The sequence below is a fragment of the Mastacembelus armatus genome, chromosome 11 (assembly GCF_900324485.2).
Source record: "Mastacembelus armatus chromosome 11, fMasArm1.2, whole genome shotgun sequence".
Lineage (NCBI taxonomy): Eukaryota > Metazoa > Chordata > Actinopteri > Synbranchiformes > Mastacembelidae > Mastacembelus > Mastacembelus armatus.
This window is the reverse complement of record NC_046643.1, coordinates 20,303,656-20,330,676: the sequence shown is the minus strand read 5'-3', so window position 1 is coordinate 20,330,676 and position 27,021 is coordinate 20,303,656. Positions and strand designations below refer to the sequence as shown.

At 42.4% G+C, this 27,021-nt stretch overlaps 1 protein-coding gene across 1 annotated transcript; it reads left to right on the top strand.

Annotated features, from left to right (window-relative positions):
- Positions 1–1,394: 1,394 nt before the first annotated feature.
- Positions 1,395–26,315, top strand: LOC113126847 (CCR4-NOT transcription complex subunit 3-like). Its single transcript, XM_026301037.1, has 19 exons — positions 1,395–1,544; positions 7,168–7,230; positions 11,250–11,317; positions 11,719–11,793; positions 12,915–13,004; positions 14,657–14,785; positions 14,994–15,089; positions 17,499–17,627; positions 17,847–17,937; positions 18,362–18,495; positions 19,862–19,918; positions 20,481–21,477; positions 21,585–21,690; positions 21,795–21,924; positions 22,893–22,989; positions 23,276–23,477; positions 24,668–24,800; positions 25,064–25,189; positions 25,571–26,315. Exons 2-19 carry the CDS (start codon positions 7,206–7,208, stop codon positions 25,667–25,669), a joined length of 2,784 nt encoding a protein of 927 aa, XP_026156822.1. The 5' UTR covers positions 1,395–1,544; positions 7,168–7,205; the 3' UTR covers positions 25,670–26,315.
- The last annotated feature ends 706 nt before the right edge of the window (positions 26,316–27,021 follow it).

The window sequence follows — 27,021 nt, the reverse complement described above, 5'->3', positions numbered from 1 at the left end:
TTTATTTTTCATGCCTGCAAACATTTAATAGAGCAAGACTTTTGAATTTGTGGAAAAATATTCTGCAGATCCCAGGCTATCGTTTTCATTTTGATGATTAATATGTATCATATTTGCTGTATTTTTGAGTCAGTATTATAGTTTATTTGCACCCTGAATGTTGTTTTGTGAGTGTGCACTCCTGTTATGTATTATTGAGAGATAAAGTGTATTTGTTCATGCATCTCATCTAATTTATATATTTATTTAAGTTGTTGACATGGCCACATTGATGTGGAAGTTGTATACTGAGTTTATATCATGCTCGGACTGCAGCACTCCCCAGTGGAAAAAAGGAGTAATGCAACATATGTTAAACTGCTGTAATAGGATAATTAAAACCTGATGGATGGTATTTGAAACTTTGCCTTATTATGGCTGTTGAACATCAGATTCTATAATATAGTCAGTTATATTACATAGCAAGTACACATACTGCCACATTAATAGCCAAAGTTATATCATTATATGACTTCTCTTGCAAACGCCATCCTTAGATAGAACTTCATATAAATACATACACATTAAGTGACAACTGAACAAATGACTTATGAACAGCCTGAAACATAAACAATTATAAAATCATCATGAAATGTAATGACAAGCAGCCAGATGACCCAACATTGGTGCTGGATCTCACCATTGCTGTTCCTGGTTCTAGAGCCTTTAATGAGAACACACAGTTGCAGGAACCACAGAGATGAGGGGTGTCAGAAGAGCAGCCGCCAGCACAGTGAAGCCTTCTGATCAATAACTGGCCATTTTCATCCATAGTAGATCGATTGATCGATCTGGCAGCCGGAGCACACAGCTTGAGTTTTGAAATCAGCTGATTGATTTTCATACTACAACACATTGAAATGAATAGAAAGGCTTTAAAACACGAGTTAATGGTACAAAGTAGTCAAAATCAAGCCAAATATATAAATTATGGATCAATACATGCCATGAACAAATGTACTTCCACCACTAACTGTTATTGTGAGGACTGTTGTTTTTAGGCACGTTAACAAATGTTTAAATAAAAAATAAAATGGAAATAATCAAATTTTGATATTTTGGCTCGCTGTAAAGGCAACTCTATTTCCCAGAAGTCTTTGCGACAAAGTCGTAAAGGGGTGTGTGTGTGTGTGTGTGTGAATTAACGGTGAGATGGGCATAAACCAGAACTCAGTTTACCCTTTCACCTCTCCAAACTGTCCAATCATTGAGCGAGTTATACAGGAAGTAGTAAAAACCAACCTCGCTTGACGGACAGCGGGCTTTAACCAATAGAAGTGCGGGAGCGACCGCAGCGGTCCAATCACAGAAGAGGTGGGCGGGACTACTGTCCAACAGGGCATCGGAGGAGGAGGTGTTCCTGGTAGCCATCTTGGATGTGCGGAGTGATTGTTTAGCGAGGAGACTTTGCAGAATTTTCAGAAAATAAACCTTTATACTAGGCCAAGGAAGATTTACCGGAGTGCAGCGACTACGGAAAGACCTCGTGACTCGGAAAAGTCCAGGTAAATAAGTTTCAGAGCCAAAGGTGCTGGATTTCTGTGCCTCCCCCCTTTCTCTCTCCCCTTTCCAAATTGTGTCTTCCCCGTCGGACAGCGCAGCCGGGGGAGCTGCGGCTCCTCGGGACAACACGGAGCTTTAGAGCCCAAAACCCACCTACTATACTGGAGTTTGGACTTTGCGAAGTGGATCTGCCTGGATGATGGTGCCTACAGGCTGCTCTGGGCTCGAATGGTTGCCGCTTTGTTTGTAAACATCCCGGGCTAACAAATGCTCGTCCGCCGGTCCCAGAATCTCGGTTGGCTCTTTGGTTCCGCTGGTTCCGAACTCAGGTTTGACTATAAAATAGCGGAGGAAGCAGCTAGAAAAGTGTCTTCAGATGGTCCAGACTCAGCTGGACACGGTGCATGTGTGTTATCTGAACGTGGGAGCCCGTCTCCAGGTGTGTGCACCTGTTTGGTAGTTAAATGAACGCACGAGATAAGGTTGTGTTTATTAGCGTCCTGGGACAAAACCAGAATATACAGGTGAGCTCGGAATATAAAAGGTGAGCTGAGACAAAACCAGAATATACAGGTGAGCTGGGACAAAACCAAAATATACAGGGGAGCTGAGATAAAACCAGAATATACAGGTGAACTGTGACAAAACCAGAATATACAGGTGAGCTCAGAATATAGAAGGTGAGCTGAGATAAAACCAGAATATACAGGTCAACTGTGACAAAACCAGAATATACAGGTGAGCTGGGACAAAACCAAAATATACAGGGGAGCTGAGATAAAACCAGAATATACAGGTGAACTGTGACAAAACCAGAATATACAGGTGAGCTCAGAATATAGAAGGTGAGCTGAGATAAAACCAGAATATACAGGTCAACTGTGACAAAACCAGAATATACAGGTGAGCTGGGACAAAACCAAAATATACAGGGGAGCTGAGATAAAACCAGAATATACAGGTGAACTGTGACAAAACCAGAATATACAGGTGAGCTCAGAATATAGAAGGTGAGCTGAGATAAAACCAGAATATACAGGTCAACTGTGACAAAACCAGAATATACAGGTGAGCTGGGACAAAACCAAAATATACAGGGGAGCTGAGATAAAACCAGAATATACAGGTGAACTGTGACAAAACCAGAATATACAGGTGAGCTCAGAATATAGAAGGTGAGCTGAGATAAAACCAGAATATACAGGTCAACTGTGACAAAACCAGAATATACAGGTGAGCTGGGACAAAACCAAAATATACAGGGGAGCTGAGATAAAACCAGAATATACAGGTGAACTGGGACAAAACCAAAATATACAGGTGAGCTCAGAATATAGAAGGTGAGCTGAGATAAAACCAGAATATACAGGTGAACTGGGACAAAACCAGAATATACAGTTGAGCTGAGATAAAACCAGAATATACAGGTGAACTGGGACAAAACCAGAATATACAGTTGAGCTGGGACAAAACCAAAATATACAGGTGAGCTGACACAAAACCAGAATATACAGGTGAGCTGACACAAAACCAGAATATACAGGTGAGTTCAGAATATAAAAGGTGAACTGGGACAAAACCAGAATATACAGGTGAGCTCAGAATATACAGATGAGCTGAGACAAAACCAGAATATACAGGTGAGCTGGGACAAAACCAGAATATACAGGTGAGCTCAGAATATACAGGTGAGCTGAGACAAAACCAGAATATACAGGTGAGCTGGGACAAAACCAGAATATACAGGTGAGCTCAGAATATACAGGTGAGCTGAGACAAAACCAGAATATACAGGTGAGCTGGGACAAAACCAGAATATACAGGTGAGCTGGGACAAAACCAGAATATACATGTGAGCTGGGACAAAACCAGAATATACAGGTGAGCTGGGACAAAACCAGAATATACAGGTGAGTTCAGAATATACAGGTGAGCTGAGAAAAAAACAGAATATACAGGTGAGTTGTGTCTACACTGTGGTGTCAGGTTTAGTTCAGGACTCTGATCACCTGTGAAATAATATCAGGTTGTAAGTGAAGAGGAGGCAAACAAACTAATCATCTCAAACCATAAAGGAAAACTGTGCACGTGTGTGCACCTGGTATTACTCACTATGTGGGAAACCAAATCCTCTTTGCACACATCTCGTCATCACCGTCATGATCATTTTATATTGATGAATCGGTGAAAGGTTGGTGAAAGGTTAGGTGAGCGTTAGGTAAGTAGCGGTTATGGGTAAGGTTAGGGCAAGTCCTGACGAGCAATGACAACACGTGCGTGTGTGTTTGTGTGTGCGCGTCTGTGTGCATTCAAAATGTTTTAATCAAGTTTATTTACTTTTTTACCTTTTTAAAGTCAGAAATGGGAAAAATAACCCTGAGGTAATATTTTACTTCGTGGTATATTGTGAAGTAATCAATCACCCTGACAGGAGTGTCCAATTGAAGCTGGATGTATGAGCACATTTTAATATATTTATATATTTTTGCATTTCTTTAGCTTTATGTGACAGCTGAGGGGAAATTTAAGGAGAAATTACAAATTCAGGAATCCCAACTGAACTCCAGTCTTAAATACTTGGACAGTTGGATTTGATTATCAGTTGGATTTGATTATCAGTTGATTTGATTATCAGTATTGTGTCTTCAATGGGATGTCGGCTTCTGACAGTTTGTTAGAGTCAGCTAGTTAAAACCCTGCAATAAACCCCAGCTTTATGAAGGGGTTTTATTTTTCATTGAAAATGTTGAGTTAGTAGTCTGCAGCACTAGTTGGGCCCTGGTGCACCTTAAAACTTTCAACTGACTTTATTCTCACGTAGTGGGCTTTGGGTTAGACTGCACACTGACAGATTCATGTAAAATGATTTACACCACTGTGAGACATTATGTTTTCAAGTTAAAAAATGGTGTTGGTGCAGTTCTGTAGTGTCATATTGTGAGTTCTCCACTGACATCAGGATTTCACGCTGCTCCTGCTGACGTCTGTACACGCTCAGTGTGCCTAAATATCTCAAGGTCTTTTAAAATGAAAAAAGGTTTGTACAAAATGAAAAGCAACAGCTTCCACAGAAATAAATGTGAAGCTGTCTTTAGGAATGTTTAGTGTTTTTAGTTCAGGGTCATTTCTACTGCACGTACAGGAAAAATACGTTTACATTAGCCACATTAGCAGCCAGATTTCACACTGCAAGATGAATTTTTAAAAACAAAGAAAATAAAAAGGTTATAATAGGACTGGGCGATAAAACGGCTCAACCATCTGCTCCATACTGACACGTCTGGCCAAAATGGGGGGAAAAAAACACATGCACATCATTGGAAATGTAAAAATGAGCTGTGGAAAGTCTTACAGCCTCACAGGATGATGAATTGGTGGCAGAGAGAGGTCACACAACATCAGTGATTTGGAAGTGATTCAGATTTCTAAAGCTGGATAAACAGCAGAGTTTGTTGCAAAATATACAGGCGACCTGTGACAGGAATGACAACAAACCTTTTCCACCCTGTGTAAAAGTAATGTTACCATCCCAGCACACAGAAACCAGAGTCTGCTCCCAAACTGCAGCACCAGCAGCCAGAGCTCACTAACAAGCATCATATAACATCGGTTCAAACGCAGCAGCAGCAGCTCTGTCGCCTTTTCAGTCAATACCCTGTTTGATAAAAGCTGGAGAAAAAAGCAGAGAGATAGTAAATCCAGTTTTAGACTTGATAGACATGATGCCAGTCAGACCAGTTTGACGCCAGTTAAAAAGTCCCAGGACAGAAACCTTTTACAAAAATGGCGCTGCCCAAGCTTTATGAAAACTGGAAGAGCAGCTTTCCGCACTTCTGTTATCACTACTAACATCCAACTGCACATCTGAGACTAATAAGGATAAATATTCGAGCAAAAAGAATTTAAAAATAAATGATGGTTTAGCACTTTAAAAATCCTCGTATTTGTTAAACTGAGCATTCCCTCCTGAGACTCCAACCAAAAGGCACCATGTGGAGTTTAAACATTACTTTCACTATTATTGGTGCAATGTGTTTCCTTTGCACTCAATGTAATAAATGTATAGAATGATATTGCTCAGCCCCAGCTTATCGCATATGTTAAAGTAATTGGTATAAATGAAGGCCCTGTAGTAAAGTTGCTGGTATTTTCCTAAAATGCAGTCAGAACAAGTTTATTAAATTAAACAGTTACCTTGTGTGTTTGTTGGAGGATATGATTGTAGTTGGAGTCAGAGTGTCTGTACACATTTGTTTGTTGGTTATATTGTCAGCAAACCACATTAAGGCTAAAATTAAACTTCTTGAACCTCTTGATACTATTTCCAGGTGCAGGATGATGATGCAGAAGTCTCCAGAGCTGTTTTTATTGGTTCATCTGTAGCTGTTAGTTTTCCTCTGGGTTTGTGTCATAAACATCAGGTTTCTGCAGCTCGATAACTGTCCCACTGCCTTAAAGCTGAGACGGCGTTTTGTCCTGCACCTCAGAAGCATGTCTGTGCCCCCTTTCCTCATTAACCAACATGCTCAGTGTGAATTTATTCAATCTTGTTTGGTTCTTTTCTGAGTTAAGAGGATCAGCTTTTTAATTTAGTGTGCCATCGATCCACGCAGCAGCACTCGTGCCTGTGAAATTCCACCTTAAGCTGCTGCTTGGCGGAGCGGATGCATGCTGGAAGAAAAAGTCGAGCTGACCGCTTTCAGAAAAGATCTATATTTACGTGTTTACAGAGAGACAGCAAGGAAACAGTAAACCACATCATTTGTGCACGGAGCTTAGCGTTGCACGCTGTAGTCTGCTGCAGACGTCAGGCCATGAATCACACACAAGATAACCTTTGAGAAATGAATGATCAAATGTTATTTGTTGACCACTCAGCCTTCTGTAAGATGTACTTACAGCCATAGTTAGCTCTGTGCAGGTCTGCCACTGTGGGTATAAGCATGGTGTCATGGTTTATAGTGTTTCACCTGTATTGGACCAGGACAGTGTGATAAAGCTCTGGTGGTGTTGTGCTTTGCTACGGACTAAACAGATGAATGAAGGTCTGTTTCCTCCCTGCTCTCTGTCTGGATATTTCAATAATCTAATGATGATTTTAAATTTCAGAATTAAATATGACTCAGTATGTATGTATGGAGCACTCCTCTTTGTCAAATTATCAAAAGGTTCTTATTTTATTATGTCACATGATCGATAAATATTTAATCAATTATAGGTTCAGGCTTCCAAGATATTAACGCACATCAGGTTTTATCAGGGCCTGAGGGTCAGCTGAATCCACGTGTCTACACACTGAAGCATGTTATACAGAGGCAGGAAATGGGCCATTGAATGAAACATGTCCAAACCTGTTCTCTGAATGTTATGGAAAAACATCTTAGGCCATGTAGACATTTAGCCTGCAGGTTCAGGGAAAGTACGTCCACAAAATAAGTCTCCACCTTTTCACCTTTGTCCCCAACCCTCCCTGTTTCCCATCTTTCTCTGTTTTCGTATTCGTCTCTTCTGGTTTCTTTCTCACACCGCTCTGCAGCTTTACACCAAAGATTAGACCGTACCAGAGGAGTGTCCCAGTAAATAAACTGATGCAATAATACACTTTTATTGTCTTGTGTTCTGCAGTGAAAGAAGGCATGAAGACATCATCCTAGTCGTCAGTCATGGCCGATAAAAGGAAACTTCAAGGTGAGCTGTGTGTGTGTGTGTGGGTGCGTATGCAGGTGAGCTTTAGGATTTGTTGTGGTCTGATCAGGCACCAGGGGTGTGAGGTTGGCTGCAAATTCTGATACAGGGAGCGGCACAAGTATTTCAGAGTCAATGTAAGTTATGTTACTGTGATTGGGAAGTCCCGTGGTGACATCTTTGTGTTGAACTCCACCCATCTCGTCCCTCTGAGTAGAAGAAAAGAAACACCTACGACTGCTTGGCTACTGCATGGTCTGTCTATTGAGACTTTTGTGTATTTCTGCATTTAGTTTCACACTGCTTGTTTAAAGGAGAACTGAGGCGCCTAAGCAAAAGTCACATGCAATCACAAGTAGCCTGTTTACAGAGTTGTCATCCTGCCCCGTTAGAGGTTTTTGGCGCTAGAGGAAGTTAAATCTGTTTTTACTTCCTGTAACTATACCTAAAACATGAGAGATTCATCTGAGAGAGTTTGAGTCTTGGTACTTTCTCTGGTGTCTGTGACATGAAGAGACAAAATGAGCCCTGGTCCAGACTGTCCTCACTTACGTCCTGACTGTCCTTATGTGCTGGTTTCCAGTCTCTGTGTCCTTTTCTTTCTTCGTCTCCATCAGACTGTATCTCATTGAAAGTGTTTTATCTAAAAGTTGTTTCATGCGGTAGGTTTTAAATTTTATTCTAAATCTTTACAAAAAAATACACAGTTTTCTTGGAAATGAACAGAAACCAGGTTTTCAGTGGTGTCAGTAGTCTTTTACAGATCACAGTAGATTTAGCCCATTTACTATACATTGCTAAATGTGGCTGTTATGGTTCAGGAGGCTGTGCTGACTTTGCACTTTCATTTCAAACACTCGTCTATGTCTGACCACATCTGGCCCGAGCAACTGATTTAAATAAGTTTTGAGAATTAATTCTGCCAGACCAGGGATCAGACCAGGGATCGAACCACTGACCTTTTGGGTATCAGGCTCGGTTTTTGAACATTTTGTCTCCCTAATTTACTGAGTGACAACTCATGAGGAAAAATAGAAATCAAATCTATTTCAAATCAGCACAATAAAGTGAAAAATGAAAGAGCATTCCCCAAAGCAGGAGCATTTAGCCATTACGGCTCGTTTTCTTTCCTGTTTTGGTAAATGTGACACTGGCTCTTTGTGTAACTTTGCATCTGTGTGTGTTGACAGACGTGTGCAAAAGTTTCCTGCATGTTAACAGACGGCAGAGCATGTTTCAGGCTTAGACAGAGTGAGAGCGGTCAGATCTGACTCCCCTTCTGTTCTCTGTGATTTTATGGTAAAACACTGAAACAGGGTGACCGTGTCAGTGAGGCAGATGTTGGCTGGAGCAGCTCACTGTGCTCCGTCCAAGGCTGAACACTCACCACATCAAGCTTTGTAACCCAATGCAGACCTTTGCGTGAAGGCAGGAAACCTCGAGGCTCTGCTCTGTCCCACAGACATTTTCCTCCTCCTCTGCTTTGATGTTGTTTTCGGCTGACGCTTGTCACCGCAGGCTGAAAACACATTTTTGACGGGATTCAACCTTGATGATTCTCCGCCAGCATCACTCGTCTCTTCACGTGCACTCCTGTGACTTCTCCTCCTCAATGGCTGTCACATTAAAAAGCTAAGCACACACATGTACCCCCCCCCTTAAATATCTCCATGAAAAAAAGCCTGAGCACAAGCACCAACTCAGCTCTGACAAATTGTAATGTATTATTACAGAGGAGGTAGACTTTCATCTAAAAATAGCTCAGCCCGAGCAGAATCTTAACATCAAGGCTGTTTAAGGTCATACTCAAGCTGAAGTTCCTTCACACAACTTTCTCTGTGCTAAAGACTTTCCACTTCACCTCTTGTTTCTCCGTTAGTAATCAGCGATAAGATGGCGTTAGAAATGTTAAGAGCTGAGGTACAAGCGGCTGTTCTTGTTTTTACGGTTTTGCAGGGTCTTGAAACAGGAGCTTGAGTGTTCTGCGGAACCTCATCCTGTCATGTAGTTGCATGTCACTTCATCCTTCCATTTTCTACCAAACCCTCCCCCTCCGAGCCCTGATGTCAGCATTATGGAGTCAGTCTGGGTTCACATGCAGAGACAACATGAACCCACAGAAGAACTGTGGCAGCTTTTCTAAGATGGTGGAACAGCATGCCTGCAGCAAAGCCGTAGAAAGTGTGTGCAAGTGTACGAGGATAAGTGGCAAAAGGGGGGGATCACAGCAAACACTAATTTGACTCCTTTCTAGTGAGCATCGAAATAAGAAGTTAGTTCAGTCTTTTCTCTCCCAGCAGCATTTTCCAGCTCCCCCAGTGGGATCTCTAGGTGGTTCCTGGCCAGCTGAGAAGCATAATCTCTTGAGCAGGTTGCAGGATCACCGTGGGGCCTCATGCCAGTTGGATGTGCCCAGAAAACATCGATTTACTCCAGTGTAGTTTTGCTTGTCTGTTTGCTTTTATGCTGATAGTGATATATCTGATAATATCAGTCCTGTGATACGTTGGTCAGACTCTGCTGTCGAGTGCATCTGTCGCCTTTCAGCAGCTGTTCTTCTGAGCTTTCTGTCCTTTCATGCACAGTTGCTGACAGAAACAAACTGACGATTGTGTGCAGACTGTGACTGAGTCAAATGAACATCATCATGACTTCACGCTACTGTTGGAAATAGCAGAATTGCAACCTGGGAGAAACGCACGCCATAACAAGTTGCAGATGTGACGTTTATGTGCAGAACTTGCTTACCCTCCATATTTTCCCATCAAATATGCACATGTTTATGATGACAGAGGTTTTTCCTGGCGGATGATCGTGACTTACAACAATAACATTGTTGGATTTTTACTGCTCAGATGGAGCCATGTGATGGTGAATCATGTTTTGATCAGATGCCCTTAATAGTTAGTTCTTTAATCTGTAAAATACTGAAAAGTCCCAGGTTCTCACAGCTCAATGTCCTTTTTTTCAAAGGTCAGATGTTTTGTTTCTTCAGAGCAACTTTCAGAGAAATTCAGTTTAAAGTACTCTTCTAGTCTAAGAGGCTTAAAAACAGCATTTGATATATTGATTGTATTGATAGTTTTCTGCTTATTTATGGATCAGTTAAAAGTTGCTTTAGCTTTATGGTTACATCTCATGTGTTGTTCTCCTCTTCACACTGCACGTATTAAAACCTACACCTCTGTTGCATTTAAATGGGGAAAAAAATAAAAGCCGTGACGTGATCCAGACCAGAAATGATAAAAAAATACAATAAAATGAGCTTTTTCCTGTTTATATTTAATAATAAACAACTAATCTGTGTCACCCAGCGGAGGGAAACATGAATCTGGGACATGATGGTGATAACAAAGCCTAAATCTAGACATGTTTGTCCCTTCCTGTCACTCCCTAATCTGTTTTGACTCCTCCACCATCCATCATACCCTATTTATGGAGCTGCAGTTTTAAGATTGTGGCATTATGTGGCGTTTACATGAGGGACATTACTGTGTGTGTCACCTCTTGCTCAGTCGCATAATGTACCTTTTACTATATGCATATTTCATGAGATGTCAAACACAATTTGTAAAAGCCCTGCTGTTGTATGGTGTGTTTCTCTGTATGTGCTGATAAAGCAAGTACTTCAGTGGCCTGTTTTTAAAAGCAGGTTCTCCCGCAGTTACCAGGATAAGAACATAGACTGTAGGGCCCAAAATATTGGGTTAATTATTTATTTTAATATTTAATTGCTTTTTAATCCTTAAATCAATTCCCAAACATGAGGTATTTCTTTTTACTGTGTTCTATTAATCACTAAATTAAATGCATGTTTAAACTCAAGGAAGTTACTGGGGTTAATTATTATATTATGTGAATTTTCTGGACTGGTGTAAATCCTGCAGTCCTGTCCCTGATGGAACAAGCTTCTAAGAGTTAGTTAATGTTTCTGTGTGTTTTTACTTTTATTTTCATTTTTTCATGAGTAGCAGATTTTCCTTGTTTCTCTAAACACGTGTTGCTCTGGTTTCTCTTTCCAGGTGAAATAGATCGATGTCTGAAAAAAGTAGCGGAGGGAGTGGAGCAGTTCGAAGACATTTGGCAAAAGGTAAAGGATTGTCATCGGGACTGCAGCAGATTATTATTTACACTGCCGGTTCATGGATTATGTTTTGCTTAGGCCCAATCATTTTAACGATCAGTGCCTGTTTTTCTTTTGTCTTGTTCTGTAATTTTTGAAGCTCGTTTGGCAAGAAATACAAAATTTCTCTTTTTTTACACCTGAATAATTTCTCGGATCGTCAACAACATTTACAACCAATAATTTAAAATGATTAAAATCTTGTAAGAGAAGCTGCTACATTTCCATTCAAACAGGAAGAAAATTTATGAATATCTATGTTATTTATTTTAATCCCATGCAATGTGCCATATTTTAGTACTCAGGTGTTAATATTTGGTTTATCACATTTTCCCTCATCGCCTGTTTCTTTCTTTCTCTCTCTGCAGCTTCACAATGCAGCCAATGCAAACCAGAAGGAGAAATATGAAGCAGACCTCAAGAAAGAGATTAAAAAGCTACAGGTAAACACAAATAAGAATCACATGCCCCAGAGGTACTGAACTCTTGTCGGAGCTTAAACTAAATAAGTAATTAAACAAGAAAGGATTTGAATCTGGTTTTGGAGCAGTGCTGTGGTCTTGTCCTATGTATTGTCTGTGTCTATTCTGACGCCTGTGGACAATTAAAGGGCACATGTGTCTTTATGGGAATGTCTGGAGTCAATAAACCTGCAAACCTTTAGTGCCAGAGCAACAACATCAGTTGAATAAAGTGTCTGTCTGTCGAGCACACTGGGAAAGCACCTAAAAAATGTCAACACACCAAACTAGGCAGGCGTCTCAGAAAGGTTTCTTCGCAGATGTAAACATCAGCCTCACTACAGCAGCGTATGGCTTGTTTTCACACGTCCTGTGATCTACCAGAGTTTATGGAAACCTGGTGAGATTCAGAGAAACTCCCCCACTGAAAGTCGCCCCGCGTTAACGGCTTTCTAAACCACCTGCAGGCTGTTACTGAGAAAACTGGTTCTGACATCACAAAACCGAAAAGATTCATAGTGGATCGATGTGCAAATGGAGAAGTCGGGGCCAGCGATGGGATCATCATGGAGATGATACACTCGTTAGATCAACACTGTGTGCTTCAGAAATCTTTTTGGGTGGAGTTGGACCTCACAGCCGTACACAGCGTTAAAATCACACTTATGTTCTTAGGCTGTTTACTTCAGTGTGTAAACTGGTCATGTCTCACACTGTGCACAATGTGACTGTCAGATCCAGACATTACATTTATGTTTTGTCTTTTTGGAAACTGAAAATGGAGGAGATCCTTGACAGGTGTGAAGTGGTTTAACCTGCCCACAGGCAGAGGTGTGTGTACGTCAGTGTGTGTGTGTGTACATGTTTGCCCGTGGAGTATTAGATATCATCAAGGTCAGCTGGAAGCAGTGTTTGTGCCTCATCGTGATGTTACCATGAGGACCAGACTCCAAGCCAAGCCTGTTTGCTGCATGAAGTTCACCATCCATGACAGCTGACGACTAGTCTCTGCATGTATCTCAGAGTTCACTAATGCATCTGTGCTTCTCTCTGTCCCTCCTCCGCTCTGTTTCTCCCCTCTCCTTCTTCCTCTGGTCCCTCAGCGTCTTCGAGACCAGATCAAGACGTGGGTGGCATCCAACGAGATCAAAGACAAAAGGCAGCTAGTAGAGAACCGCAAGCTCATAGAAACGGTGAGTAGGAACTGAAGAGAGAGGGGAGGTAGGACACACCACGTTCATTATAACACTCCCTCCAGGACCCGTGTTTACTCAGGAGGATTGTGTTTGTTTTGAACACTGGAAACTCTTAAAAATCCTTTTTAAAAAGAAGGAAAAAACTCCAGGTGCAAATATCTGAAGCCCAACACATTTATTCTGAAACAAACTGGAAAATGTAGCAGCAGGGAAATCACACAGCTCTGTCATGGACACATCATGCAGTATTTGAGTTCCAGTAATGGTCCAGTCACTGATGATGGTGATATTTTATTTTGTTCGGGTTTTGACTTTGAAAACTGCAGAATCGATCTGTGCAATATAAACAATTCAGTGATTCTTAACTGAACAACTGCAGTTTCACCTTTTCTGTTTCTGTTGATAGTAAAAGTCAAATCAGAAGAAACAGCTTTGTCATAAAGAAGGACCAAATGAGCTTTATCACTCTGCTTCCCTTCTGTATACTCAGTTTGTCCCGGACAGATTTATTCCTGCTGGATTTCCTCAGTCTCAAACGAAAGTTGTGGAAGTTTTTTCTACATCTCCAACTGCATCTGCGTGAACCTTATTTCTCATGTGTCTTTAAAATAGAACAAACTCAAAGGGATCTTACCTTAAGTGTTTCAGTGAACACATAAAGTCCAGACCCAGGTGCCTGGAGGAGAAATTAGTTTCTGCTCTGAGTCCCTGCTGGTTGTTTATCTGAGCCCAAACAATCTAAAATGCTTTACATGGTTTTAACTAAACCTTCTAGTGTGTTAAATGAGAGCACTAACTTCACTGTGTTAAGGATAAAACTCTGCAGTAGTATCTTTACACTGGATGGACACGAGCTCCAAATGGCCAATTAAAAGTGAGCATAAAAACACAGATCCAAATGAAAATATTCATTAGAATATAAAAAGCCTTTAGGCTGTCCTTCTAACTGCTCACTCATTAAGGTAATAGTCGCACAGGAAGAACAGGTGAAGAAAACATTAATAGTTAGCACTAGCAGCGGTAGCCACCATGGCTAAAATAAACAAGACATTGACTACAGAAACTCAGGATCAATAACAAATCGTGACAGGGAAGCTGGTCCGATATCTTACACCTGTCAGGTGAGAGGGGGTGTTTGATATGGACTGAATGTGAGCCACCTGCTCTCACCATGAGAGCGACTCTCCAAAGCCCTTCTGATCTTAATGAGTTGGTTTGTAGCCCCAAGCTGCTCTTTAAGTTTTCCTGTGGTTTTGTTGGTTAACCTGAAATTACATGTTCAGTCACCAAAGCCCTGCAGGAAGCAGACGGGGTTGGCTAGAAACAAAATTTAAAAAAAATAGGATCTTTAAAATCTGCAGAGACAGAGACACACTTACATTTCTGTTACAGTCTATGGCCTCACTCCTTAGGGTCTTTAAGGCCCTGGAAACAGACTGGATGTTAAATGACTGCTGCGGTTTGATGAGGCTGAAATATTCTTTACTTTACTTTACTTTTTAGGCCTTATTCATTGAATTGCAGTAGATTATTTGTGGGCACCTAATAAAGAATTAAATATGTTAAATATTCAATATGTTCAACCCCGGCACATTGCTCATTGCCTTTCACAATATTTGTTTTCGTTCTGTTTGCCTGTGTATCTGCAGCAAATGGAGCGGTTCAAGATAGTGGAAAGAGAAACCAAGACGAAAGCGTACTCGAAAGAAGGCCTCGGCCTGGCCCAGAAGGTGGATCCAGCTCAGAGGGAGAAGGAGGAGGTCGGCATGTGGCTTACGGTGAGCGATTTGTCAAAATTGAGAAATAAAACATCAAATAGTGCATGTTAGGGATGATTTCTATCATGATTTGCAGGTAATTTCCTTCATTACGTCAGAAAAAGCTGCCAAACAAACTGTGTCAAACCCACTTTACCCTGAAACAAGACCAGCTGATGCTCAGAACAAATAAACGTCGGATGAACGAACTTGACTTTTTTCTCCCCAGAATACGATATACACGCTGAACATGCAGGTGGAGCAGTTTGAAAGTGAAGTGGAGTCTCTGTCGGTCCAGACGAGAAAAAAGAAAGGAGACAAGGAGGTCAGTCTGTCCCCCTCTCTGCTTTGTTTGTTATTTTCTTGGTTCAGTTTTCCTGCTGGTCCGGTCAGTCGGCCCTCAGCCTCACAGCACTTCCTGTCTCCTCCTTTCTCTCCCTCTTTCCTCTGTGGCAGAGAGGTCAGATGAAATATCTTCCATCTATCTTCTGCCTCTGTCCTGACGAGAATAACCCTGCTGATCGCTTCTCTCCTTCAAGTCTCTCCAGGAGCCTCATCTATAGAATAACACTCTGTGGCGTTATTGTTAATAACAGGGCAGACATTTGTAAAAAACACGAGAACAGGTCCTGGGTACAGTTGTTAATGCATTCTGGTTATGTCTTTTTTTTTTTGTGTGCGACTACAGCAGTCCTGCAATAACTCCTTCCTGTATGAGGCTGATGATGTTCAGTAATAAACTGCCAACTCAGTGTCCGTGCTGTTCCCTTCGTTTGGCTTCACTCCCTCCAAAACTGGCTCATATTTGATTCTGAGCATGAAACTTGCACAAAGGACCTTTTCTAAACGAGACCCAGAGGGGTTTATTTCTGTCTGTCACTGATGCAGTCAGCATAGCAAGCCAGAAGCGTAGGACCGTGTTTCTCTGTGGAGATCATTGAAGTGTTGATGAGTTTCTGCTCTGAGATTTCTCACTAACTCCAAAATGACCCACTGAGGGGCCCAAAATGTCGTCTGTCACAGAGGGTCGTCCGCTGCACTGGCTGGAGATTTACTGAGGTGACAATGTTGAAATGCCTTCGACTGTTTGGTTTTAAAAAAACAATTCATCCAAACAACTGAGGCGTTGCCTGTTCCAGGCCAGAGCACATGTACGAAACCTTGACCACAGGTTTTGTGTAACTTCAGCTGTGCATCCCGTGGGCTGTGATTGGCCGCAGAGAAGACATATGGTGAACAAACATGAAAAATGGTTTGATTTTATTTGAGTGTTTGAGTGAGTTTACTCACTAGAAGGTTGTGTCCATGTTCTGTACTTTCTGCAAACAGAATCAACTACAGAAGAGTTTTATTTGGGGAATATTGAAAGACAATATGAATGACACAGCCTTAATATTTTATAGTTTATTTGGTTGAAAAACAAACTTCCTTCCCTTTTAATCGACCTCTTCACTGTAAATGTTTCTTCCCAGTTCCTCTTCTGCCTGAATGGAAAACTAAACTAACTGAAAAAGGACTAGTACTGTAAATTAGTAAAATAAACAAACGATTTCCTGTTCCAGCTCCACAAATATGAGGATTAGATCTTGTTTTGCCATATTTGATAGTAAAATGAATGAATTTGGGTTCTGAACAAATAAAACGGGTCATGTGACCGTGTGTCCCGGGCTGTGGGAAATCATTGCCGACATTTTATAGACCACGTCTGTAATCTGTGGTCACAGCCTTGAAACCGATGTGGCTTCTGTGATTAGTTGTTTATTTTATTCCTTAAAACACAACTATCGTTTTCTTAAGCTCAAGCTTCACCAATGCAATAAAGTAACAGTGGATACAGACCAGAGCCGCACAGGTTTATGGGTAAAACCAACGTATAGCGTATACAAGCACAAACAATTCTTTGCTGATGTTTCAAGGGCTTTTCACCAGCCGTGAATAAAAGACTAAAGCTGTTTTGCACTTGAACGTGTTTTATAAATGATGTGGTGAGGGGAGGTTTTTCCCGAGGCGGCTTTTAGCTGATCCAGTGTTTTTTTTTTTGTTTTTGTTTTTTTATTTGAGCAGTTTAATTATTTGTTTACTTTAAAACGCAGTTAGTTGGTTGAACACACAGCTGGTTGGTGAACGCTCAGTCTGGATCATACTTTAGTGTAGAAATCAGTCTGACCTGGACAGATGTGTTTGCCCGTCTGCCTTGGTTTTGCTCTATAGTCCCAAGAGTTTAAAAATATTTAAATAAAATCTTTAAATGTGACATGAGACGTTTTATTCCTTTTCTCATAGCTCAGTACATTTTGGAAACAGCTTGTCAGCACAGAAAGTTGTTGCATGTGCTGCCGCAGCATTAATATGGACCGAGATGAAAATATATGTTCCGCTCTGCTGCCTCCAGTCAGGTTGTAGACTGGCAGCAAAACAGGTTATGTCTAAAGTGTTTTAACAGCTTCTGTGTTTTTATAATGACATCCGTGCAGCTGGAGATCCAGCTGATATGTGCTCTGCTCCTGTTCTCATTCTTTTATTTATATATCCTGTCCAGATATGTTTGTTTAAATCACCTTTGCAAATATAGATTTAAGGGGGGAAAAAAAGAAATACAAAATAGGTGAATTAAATATGGAGGAGAATTAAATATTGAAAAGTGGAGCTGTACCCTATTCAGTTCTTTGCTCTTTCAGTGATTATGTTCATTTCAATTCACCCTGTTTTTCCATGTCTGGTTCGTGCTGCACAGAAGCAGGACCGGATTGAGGAGCTAAAGAAGTTCATTGAGAAGCATCGGCACCACATCCGGATGCTGGAGACGATCCTGAGGATGCTGGACAACGACTCCGTGCAGGTGGAAGCCATCAGGAAGATCAAGGTTTGTTCATGTGTTTAAAATAAAATAATAATAAAACAGTTTCTGTTTTTTGACTTTCTCTGAACACACAGATGCATCTGATTGATTCTGCATCATTATATATCATCATTGTGTGGTTTATAAATGTTAAACCGCTGTCACCTTTTCTAGCCTCATAAACTATTAAATACATTTCTTTACAAGGTCTCATGTAAGTTGACCCGTTACCTTTCTCTACAGGATGATGTGGAGTACTATCTGGACTCGTCGCAGGATCCAGACTTTGAGGAGAATGAGTTTCTATATGACGACCTGGACCTGGAGGATATCCGTAAGTTAAGAAGGAGCTGAAATCAATCTAGTTTGACAACAACCTACTAGTAACAGTAATCGTGCAGGTAGACCCAAAACAAAATCCCACCATTTCTTGGCCATGAGGAATTTAACACTTAAATTAAAAATGCTTCAGAAAAGTTTAGTTTTTTGAATTTCACATTGACTTTGTCGTGGCCTCTGCAAAAGAACAACTACAAATCGAGCACATTTACATGAAGAAAGAGACTCACACAGCGTGTGGCTTATATGTGTCCTCAGCTCAGATGATGCTGACAAGGATTAGTGTCCTCGTCCTGAGTTGTACAGGAAATTAAACTTACAGGAGAAGTAGCACTTAGTACTGTGAAGCATCTAACAGTGTTTTTCACTCGCTGTGGGCGTTACTCACTGCCGAACTGTCCTCTTCTCTCTCCCTGCAGCTCAGTCTCTGGTTGCCACTTCACCACCGGGACACTCGCACCTAGAGGACGAGATCTTCCAGCACTCCAGCAGCACACCCACCTCCACCACCTCATCTTCACCCATCCCCCCTTCACCTGCCACTTGCACTACAGTATGAAAACTTTAGCTTTAATCACAGAGCTTCTATTTTGCTTGTCATGTTCAGAATGTGTTAGGAATATTTTCGTTTCTGTCAGTGGTCATCAAATTTATTTTGATGTCTGGAAGAGACGATGTGTGAGTGTAAAAGACTCAGAATTGGACTACAGTTTTTTGTGAAACTACAAAACAATACGAGCAATTTGGGCTCCGCTGGTTTCTTTTCCTCGTCATTCAGGCTTTTTATACATATCATCAGTCGCACTTTGTGTCTTAAAATCAGTCAGACACACTCTATTTCCACCAAATACGAACAATTTCCCAGGTTATTACCTCTCCATTGACCCATTACTTGATCTCTAATGGTTATAACGGTGTAATATGTGACATTTTAAACATTAAATCTATTGTTACACTCACTTCAAGTCAAGTCAGGCCAGTATCTAAAATATAAACATAATTGCCTTTGTATCTGCTATTACTGCTATTGTAGTGCCCTGCCATCTGCTGTTTTTGTTCTGCTGTATTGCCATTATATCATGTGTTCATCCTCTCCGCCCACATACAGTATGTAGTGAGAGTTGTTATTATAGGTCTCTGTCTGAATAGAAGGCGTGCACTGTTAAATGCTGCTGACATGAGGCTATATGAAAGGCCGGGATGTGCGGTACGCTGCATTATTTCCTGGGATATGTGAAGTTCGGTCTGTAGTTTAACTTTTAATTATGCACGGAAGGTTTCTGGAAATAGCTGTGATTTCACTTTACAGGAGCTGAGCGCCAGTCAGCAAGGCCACAGCCTTTTAATAAAAGAAAACTATTCACAATAAAAAATATTTCACAAGCATTTTTACAGTTGTATGCAGAGGTTTGACCACCCATGGGCAAACTTTAATATATTTTTTTTAATAATTGCTTTTGTGTTGGGCACCCTACTAAATCAGCATTTAGTACGTCCTTCTTTGGCACATATCTCAGAGTGTGAGCGCCTTGTAACTAACAGTCTTTCTGTGCTTAATTCATGAATTTTCCTGCAGATCGCAGCAGGTTTAAGATCAATCCACAGATTTTCAGTTCTGTTTAAGTCAGGAGGCTGCTCCAAAAACTTAAGCAGGTGTTTCTTGAAGTAATTCATTGTGGATTTTAAGGGTCCGCTTCAGACTGTTGTCCTGTTGTAGAAACCAGCCTCTTTTCACTGACATCTGTGGGGTTCTTTTTGTGTGGAATCCATTCTATCTGTGTGTTATTTCCATTTCTTTATTAACGAATGCTAAATCTACAGTGATGGGTAACTTCAGACTGATGTCCAGCTTTGGTGTTTTGTTTTTTTTTTTTCATTTTTTCATTCAGTTGATGTTTCTCTGTCTCTGTGTTTTTCAGGAGAACTCAGAGGACGACAAGAAGAGAGGACGTTCAACAGACAGTGAAGTTAGTCAGGTGAGTCTGAAGAGACTGAAGGCTGATGCTGCTCATTGTCTCTTTATCATTTCAAAGCCACATCTGCATCAGGAAGACAGAAAGGTCCAGTAAAATCTGAGCAAAGTCATGCTGCTGGTTTTAAAGTTGCTTCACTAATTGGTGGATAGATAAAGCGACTGTTTATGAGCAGGTTTGATACAGTTTTATGAGGTTCGTTATGAATGAAGATCATTTCCAGTTTCTAACCAGGTTATATTTTGTCACTTTTCTCTCCTTTACATCAACATATTTTTTAGTTTTGTTCTATTTGACGGACAGTGACTGAACATCAGTAAGCAAAAACTTTAGATTGATAAATATAAGTATTCATCAGTTGAATTATTATCATGTTTTCCTTAATTAATGCTTTAAAGATTTAATTTCATTTACAGAGGTCTTGAATATTTTTTGCAGCCTGCTGTTGGCAGTAATGTTGGTTATAAAATCCTCAGTCCTGCATTTCCAGACCTCTGACCTTAAATTAACAGTTTAATTGGTTCATCCACATAAACTAATTAGTAATGTTCTGTTTCTTTCCCAGTCACCTGTGAAGAATGGGAACCCTTGTTCCTCATTATCATCTTCCTCCTCCTCCTCCTCCTCCTCCTCCTCCTCCTCCTCATCCTCTTCCTCCTCTGTCTCGGGACTCAACTCATCCTCACTGGTTTCTATGGCGACTATCGCTGGGGGAGGAAGCAGCGGCTCTGGGGGCAACAGTCATCACGGCAACTTGGGGAGTCTCCTCTCCAACTCGCCCGCTGGCAGCTACAGCAACGCCACCCAGCAGCTGGTGCACCCGTCAGCGCAGCAACAGCAGGCCAAAAACTCAGCGAGCTCCTCCTCCTCCGCCCCTGTCACCAACTCCAGCACCTCCAGCAACAGCCACCCCACCTCCTCTGCCTCTTCTCCTCCCAATGTCATCAACCAGGGGCTTCTTACTTCAAACCCCCAGCCGCATGTTCCTTTGGGGCCGACCCCGACTTCCAACAGCCTGGGCCTCAGCCTGGGCCTCTCACTGGGGAAAGGTGGCATGTCCAGCTCCATCACCACTAGCCCGATGTCTGGGGGGCTTGGCTTGTCAGGGATGCCGGCATCCCTGAGCGCCATGACAGGCCTCCTGTCCAGCTCCACTCCAGCACCCTACGCTCAGGCAGCTGCCTCAGGTACGGTGGGCTCCGGCCTGCCGGGCTCGCTGGGTGGTGTCAGCACCACAGCGACCAACAGCACAGTGGGCGCCATCGGCAGTGGAAGTATTGCAGTCGGCGGGCCGACATCCTCGACGGGAGGTCTGCTGGGCGCCGCACCAGGCATGGGTAGCATTGGCTCTGGGATTCTGGGTTTGGGCTCCAGTCAGTCAGGGGTGCAGGGATCTTCCCTGGTCTCACCAAGCCCAGTAGGAAGTTTAGCTCCAGGTAGTGGAGTGGGAGTCATCGGGAGCAACGGAGGCAGCTCAGGATCAGCAGGGAGTGGAATGGTGGGAGGGAACTCATCGCTGTCTGTCCGACCCCCGAGCCAACAGAAGCAGAATGGTAGCACTAGTGAGTATCTGAACACCAGGAGATCTTAAGACAAGGCCGAGAGTCACCCCTATAAAGAAGGCACCGTTACAGACACAGCTACACTGTTTTACTGCTTTGTGTTGCAGGTTACAGTTCTGTGGTAGCAGACAGCACAACAGACTCCAACCTCAACAGTGCCAGCCAATCACAAAGCAGCCAACCCTCATCCTTGACCTCTACAGCCAATCAGCCGTGAGTATGGTGGAGCGGATTTTCCCAGGCGTCTAAATCTATGGGAACAGTTTTTGTCTTTTATTTCTATCTGGTCATTTCTCCCCCTCTCTCCCTCTCTCCAGTAAAGACACTGGTTCCAGTTTACTGGGCTCCATGAGTTTGTCGTCCAGCTCTCCGTCACCAGCCTCCTACAGCGAGGCCAAAACTGCGAACGGGCCGTTGTCTTACTCACAGTCCTCCGACAGCATCAAGGTGAGAATGTGAAAACATGCACACAGACAATCCATCACACTTTGGTTTTACCAGTGAAGGCTTTTTAAAAAATTTTTTGATTCGATTTGATGTTTGTGTGAATCTTAAAAAGGAGTCGTATTTAATTCCCCAAATCTCCACAGATTAATAATTTGTACAGAGCCACCATAAAAAACTCTGTCTGCCACTATAATTTCAATAATTCAACAGTGAAATCCAAGGGGATCATGGTTTTCTCATTTTTACCATTTGTTTGCAGATAAAGAAAACTTATTTCAGATTTTGGTAACACATTCTGAAATCAGCAGCATATATTTAAGTTTAAAGCTTAATTACTCAGAAAGCTCGTGACATGACCAAATGAAACGCTCCAGTGCCTCCAAACCTGTGGAAACGTGGCTGCAGAGATTTGCTTCCTGCCGTAGACACCTACAGCGCTGGCTTGATGAATAGAGTCAGATTTCACCGATACCACCACAGAAACATAAAACATATGATGATCAGGCCTCATGTTTTATTTCCCTACGATAAGTGTTCGATGCAAATGACAGTCGAAGGCTCTGTGTTGATTCATTGCCGAATATGAGGCACTTTCCCACCACATTTGTTTTGTTTTGTTGTGTGTGTGGACAAATGGGAAACTTTTGACACAAAGATGGAAACACACCATTATCAGAAACATCACGGTGTACTGTGGGACTTAGATTTCCCCTTACTGATACTAATGGGTCTAGACCAAACCATGAAAGGACTGTTTCTCAGATATTACGTCACAAAGCATCTTTGTAGGGAGGGGACACGAGCAAAGAAAACAAACAGCCCAAAAAGTGAAGCTGGAAATGATTTCTATTATAACATCATCGCTGGCGCGGGGACTCGAGTTCCTCCGTAGGGGCAGGTACGATAACCGCGCGCACACATCTGGACGAATCTGTTTTCCCATGAGTCTCCTCGTCTGTCCTCATCAGCCCCAGGAGCCTCTGAGCAGCCTGAAGTCCATGGCTGAGCGAGCAGCACTTAGCTCAGGGATGGAGGGAGACGTGGCCTCCCTGCACCTCACCCCAGGTAACACACACACACACACACACACACACACACACACACCTTAATAAGAGGAGATAGAGGCTTGCCACAGAGCAGGAATAGAAAAGCTGTAGTTTAATGGAACAAAATGTCATCTCACCTCCCACTCTCTGCCTCCTCTGAACAAAAACTGCTGATATTATCATCCCTGACTCAACTTCTCTTTCTGGATCTCTCCCTTTTCCGCACATCCTCTCTCACTCCCCTCCATCCTCAGTTTCCTTCCTTTCTCCTCCACAATGTGACTCTGTCACCTCTCTCTCCACAGACATCTTCCCCGGCAGCACTACGTCCCCCTCGGGGCCCCCGTCAGCACCCCAGCCCTCGCTGTCAGAGGTCAGCATCCCCCCCTCGTTGGGGGTCTGCCCGCTGGGGCCGGTTCCTCTGTCCAAAGAACAGCTGTACCAACAGGCCATGGAGGAGGCGGCGTGGACGCACATGCCCCACCCGTCCGACTCCGAGAGGATCAGGTGCAGTGAGATGATTTTTTTCCTGCTGCTGCTTCTTGCACAGACTCAGCACGGACAGTACGAGTACCAAGGCCGTCAGTTTCTAAAAATATCGAGTTTAAACTAAAGAGAAATAACAATTTATTTTTGAATTAACTGAATCAAAAAGTCCTCTGCACATTATTTCTCATCATTGCCAAGACATTTTAGAAACTCCCAGCAGTACAGGCCTCTGTCAGGCTTTTAGTAGAGAAAAATAAGAATTTATCGAGTTTTATTTTGAGTAGAAAAGAATATTAACAGATTTTTTTGGCCCCAGGAGAAAACATTAATATATTATCACCTTTAAGTGGAGGAAATGTTAACAAGCACTATCATTTATTTGGCATCTGCTGAGTCTCAGCCCAGTGTTCCCTCAGTTTGAGCTCTGGGTTTGGTCTCCACCACCTCCTGAGGCAAATCTCTGGCTCTTTAGCTGCTAAATGCTCCAATATGTTCACCAGCTCGTCTCTGCCTGTGTCCGTCTGCTGTCTGCTGTTTGCTGCTGAGCAGGTCGTGGACTGTGGCTTTTTACAGCTGCAGCTCTGGAAACAGCTGCTGCAGCTGAAAAGACATTTTGTGATTATAAAACTATTACATCAGCTTTAAAACTGGCTGAGAATCTGATCATGTGTTGTAACAAATATTTCAATAAAATCACAATATATAGCATAAACACCGACTTATTTGCATAAGATCCATTTTTTTGTCTCCTCATGCTGTTTTAGCACATTTAACATTCTGTCACAACAGAATCATTACAGCCATAATGAACATGACTCAGGTTTTTATTAAAGTCAGGAATAATGTGACATTTTAACAGGAGGCATAATGAAAATCAAATTACTGCGTTGACCATGTATTTAGTGTCTTCATACACGTCTGTATGCTGTAACGTGGCGTCGCACAGACACGCAGCAGCCACAATTAGAGAGCACATTATGCTGGTTATGTATCTGCAGTGCAGCCTGCCCACACAGGTACTATTGACATTTAAATCCAAACACTCAAACCCTCTTGTCCCACAGTACCTGTTGAGTTTTATTCTACACACAAACGCAGACACACGGACCCTGCAGGGATTTCTTCTTATTTTGTGTTTAAAACAAGAACACACACACACACGTTTTACATTTTCCCACTAACAGACTCCCTCTGTGTCGATATTACAGGCAGTACCTGATGAGGAACCCGTGCCCCACCCTGCCTTTCCACCACCAGGTGCCACCCCCCCACTCTGACACTGTAGAGTTTTACCAGAGACTTTCCACAGAAACCCTCTTCTTCATCTTTTACTACCTGGAGGTATGTTGTGTACGTAACTGCCTGACTGATGCTACGTGACGTTATTTTCATACAGTTGTGAGTTTTACGTCCATGTTAATGAGTCAAACTAATGTTTGTTAATTCAGCAGGACAGATGTAAAGTGCAGTCAAAGTGAAATATATCAAAAATGTCACCGTGTTATGTTTCAGCTGATTAAACCCTGATCTCTTCCTCATTTCCTCCTCTCTGCATTTTCCTTTCTCCTCTGTCCTCGCTGTCCTGCCCCTCCTTCCCTCTGCAGGGCACTAAGGCCCAGTATCTGGCAGCCAAAGCCCTGAAGAAGCAGTCGTGGAGGTTCCACACAAAATACATGATGTGGTTTCAGAGGCACGAAGAACCCAAGACCATTACTGATGAGTTTGAGCAGGTCAGCTTCACATCTTTAACCTCGTGTGGAGAAAGTCTGCGAAGTGATTGAAGGATCATACAGTATTTTATTTTAAATATATATTTCATCTTATTTACTAAAAATTAATCTGAACGAAGGTTTGCTGCTGTAGTAAGATTTGAGTGCAGTGTGAGACAAAAGGAGTATTTACCCCATAAATATTATTTCTCCTTTTTTCTTTTAGTAGAACATATTTTAACAATGCATTAAAAAAAACATGAGCATTATTTGTGAGGATGATTTAAGGTGATTTCAGTTGAAAGTTATCAACATGATGGTTCTGCAAAATCCAAAGGAGAACGAGGTGTCAGCTGTCATTGCTTTAGTTTTATTTGTTTATCTTTTATGCTGTTCTTTCAGGGAACGTACATTTACTTTGACTACGAGAAATGGGGCCAGCGGAAGAAGGAAGGTTTCACTTTTGAGTACCGGTACCTAGAGGACCGAGACCTTCAGTGACCCGCAGAGAAACGTGGACGGACGGGCGGACGGCTGAGAAAGAAAGTGAGAGGGACAGACAAACGGACGGAGAACAAACGAACGAATGAAGAAGGGTGGGCCACCTGCTGACATTCCTGGATTTGACCTCGGTTCTTCGGGGAAAGGAGACGTTCAGGCCAGAGGGGGGCCAACCGAGTTTGCAAAGACACGTGTGAAACCCTTCCCTCCCTTTGACCCTCCACCACCACCTCATTATCCTAACCCGGCAGCGATGAACACCACCCTCCTGATCTTCCTCCTCTGCACCCCCTCCATCATCAGGCCTTTTATTTCTACCTTTTCCTGAACTGAAACTCTCTCACACCAGAAGACGACTTTGGTTTGTTTTGGCAGATAAGACACAAAAATCCCAGCTAATATCCAGACTCATGTGCTTCCCCCCCATCTGCATTTTCCTGTTTTGTTGGCTTTAAAAGCTTTTGCTTATATTGTCCCCTTCGAACCAAAGATCATTGGTTAAGCATACAGTACAGGCTCTGTCCGCTTTCTAACCAGAGTGACGAAAACCTCAAGAGATAACAAGTGTAGAAGCTCCAAAACCCGACCCCCAGACCTGTGCAGCGACATCACTAAACTTCGGAGACTGTGATGCAGTAGCAGGCAGGAATCGGCTGAAAAATATCTGAAGTGGGAGCACAGTGCAAACAAAAGCAGAAGTTACGGGTTGCTAAGTTATTGTTGTGTTACCTGTAGAGTTTCACCTATAATCGTGCAAAAACTGAATGTAGTTTGGTGTGAGACAAAGTCATTAAACAACTTCTTGGTCTGATGTCCCTTCTGGACGGTAAATGTGAACTCTGCTGCCGAATCCTGGCAGGACACGAGCGAAATAAGCTCCTGTGCAGCTGCTGCTACAAGAAGGGCTTATGAGCTTCATCGTCTCTACACTGCTGAGCCTTAGAAGACGTCCTGATCAGTAAAGCTGCCTCTGGGCTGCATAAACCAACCTGACAGCCATAGACCAAACACCAACCCAACCATATGTTCACCCGCGTGGGAAATAAACACAACCACCAGCCAAATGTGGGGAAATGTTAGTTGTGGGTGGCACCGCAGACCTCTGGCCCTTAACTACCTTTCAGAGGTCCTGTTGTTGTGTTTGTGTGGAGTGGTAAAAGTGGCTGGTTCATTTTGTGTGAGTGTGCCAGCCACTGTGGTCTAAAAATATCCTGCCCTGCCTACTCCCACTGAGCCACAGCGGAGGAGTGTGACAACACAGCCGGTGAGGTGTTGGTAGTAACCATCTTTTACCTGGTGGGCAGTGTTATGTCACCGTTGAACAGGGACAAGGGTTCAAACTTGTGACACTA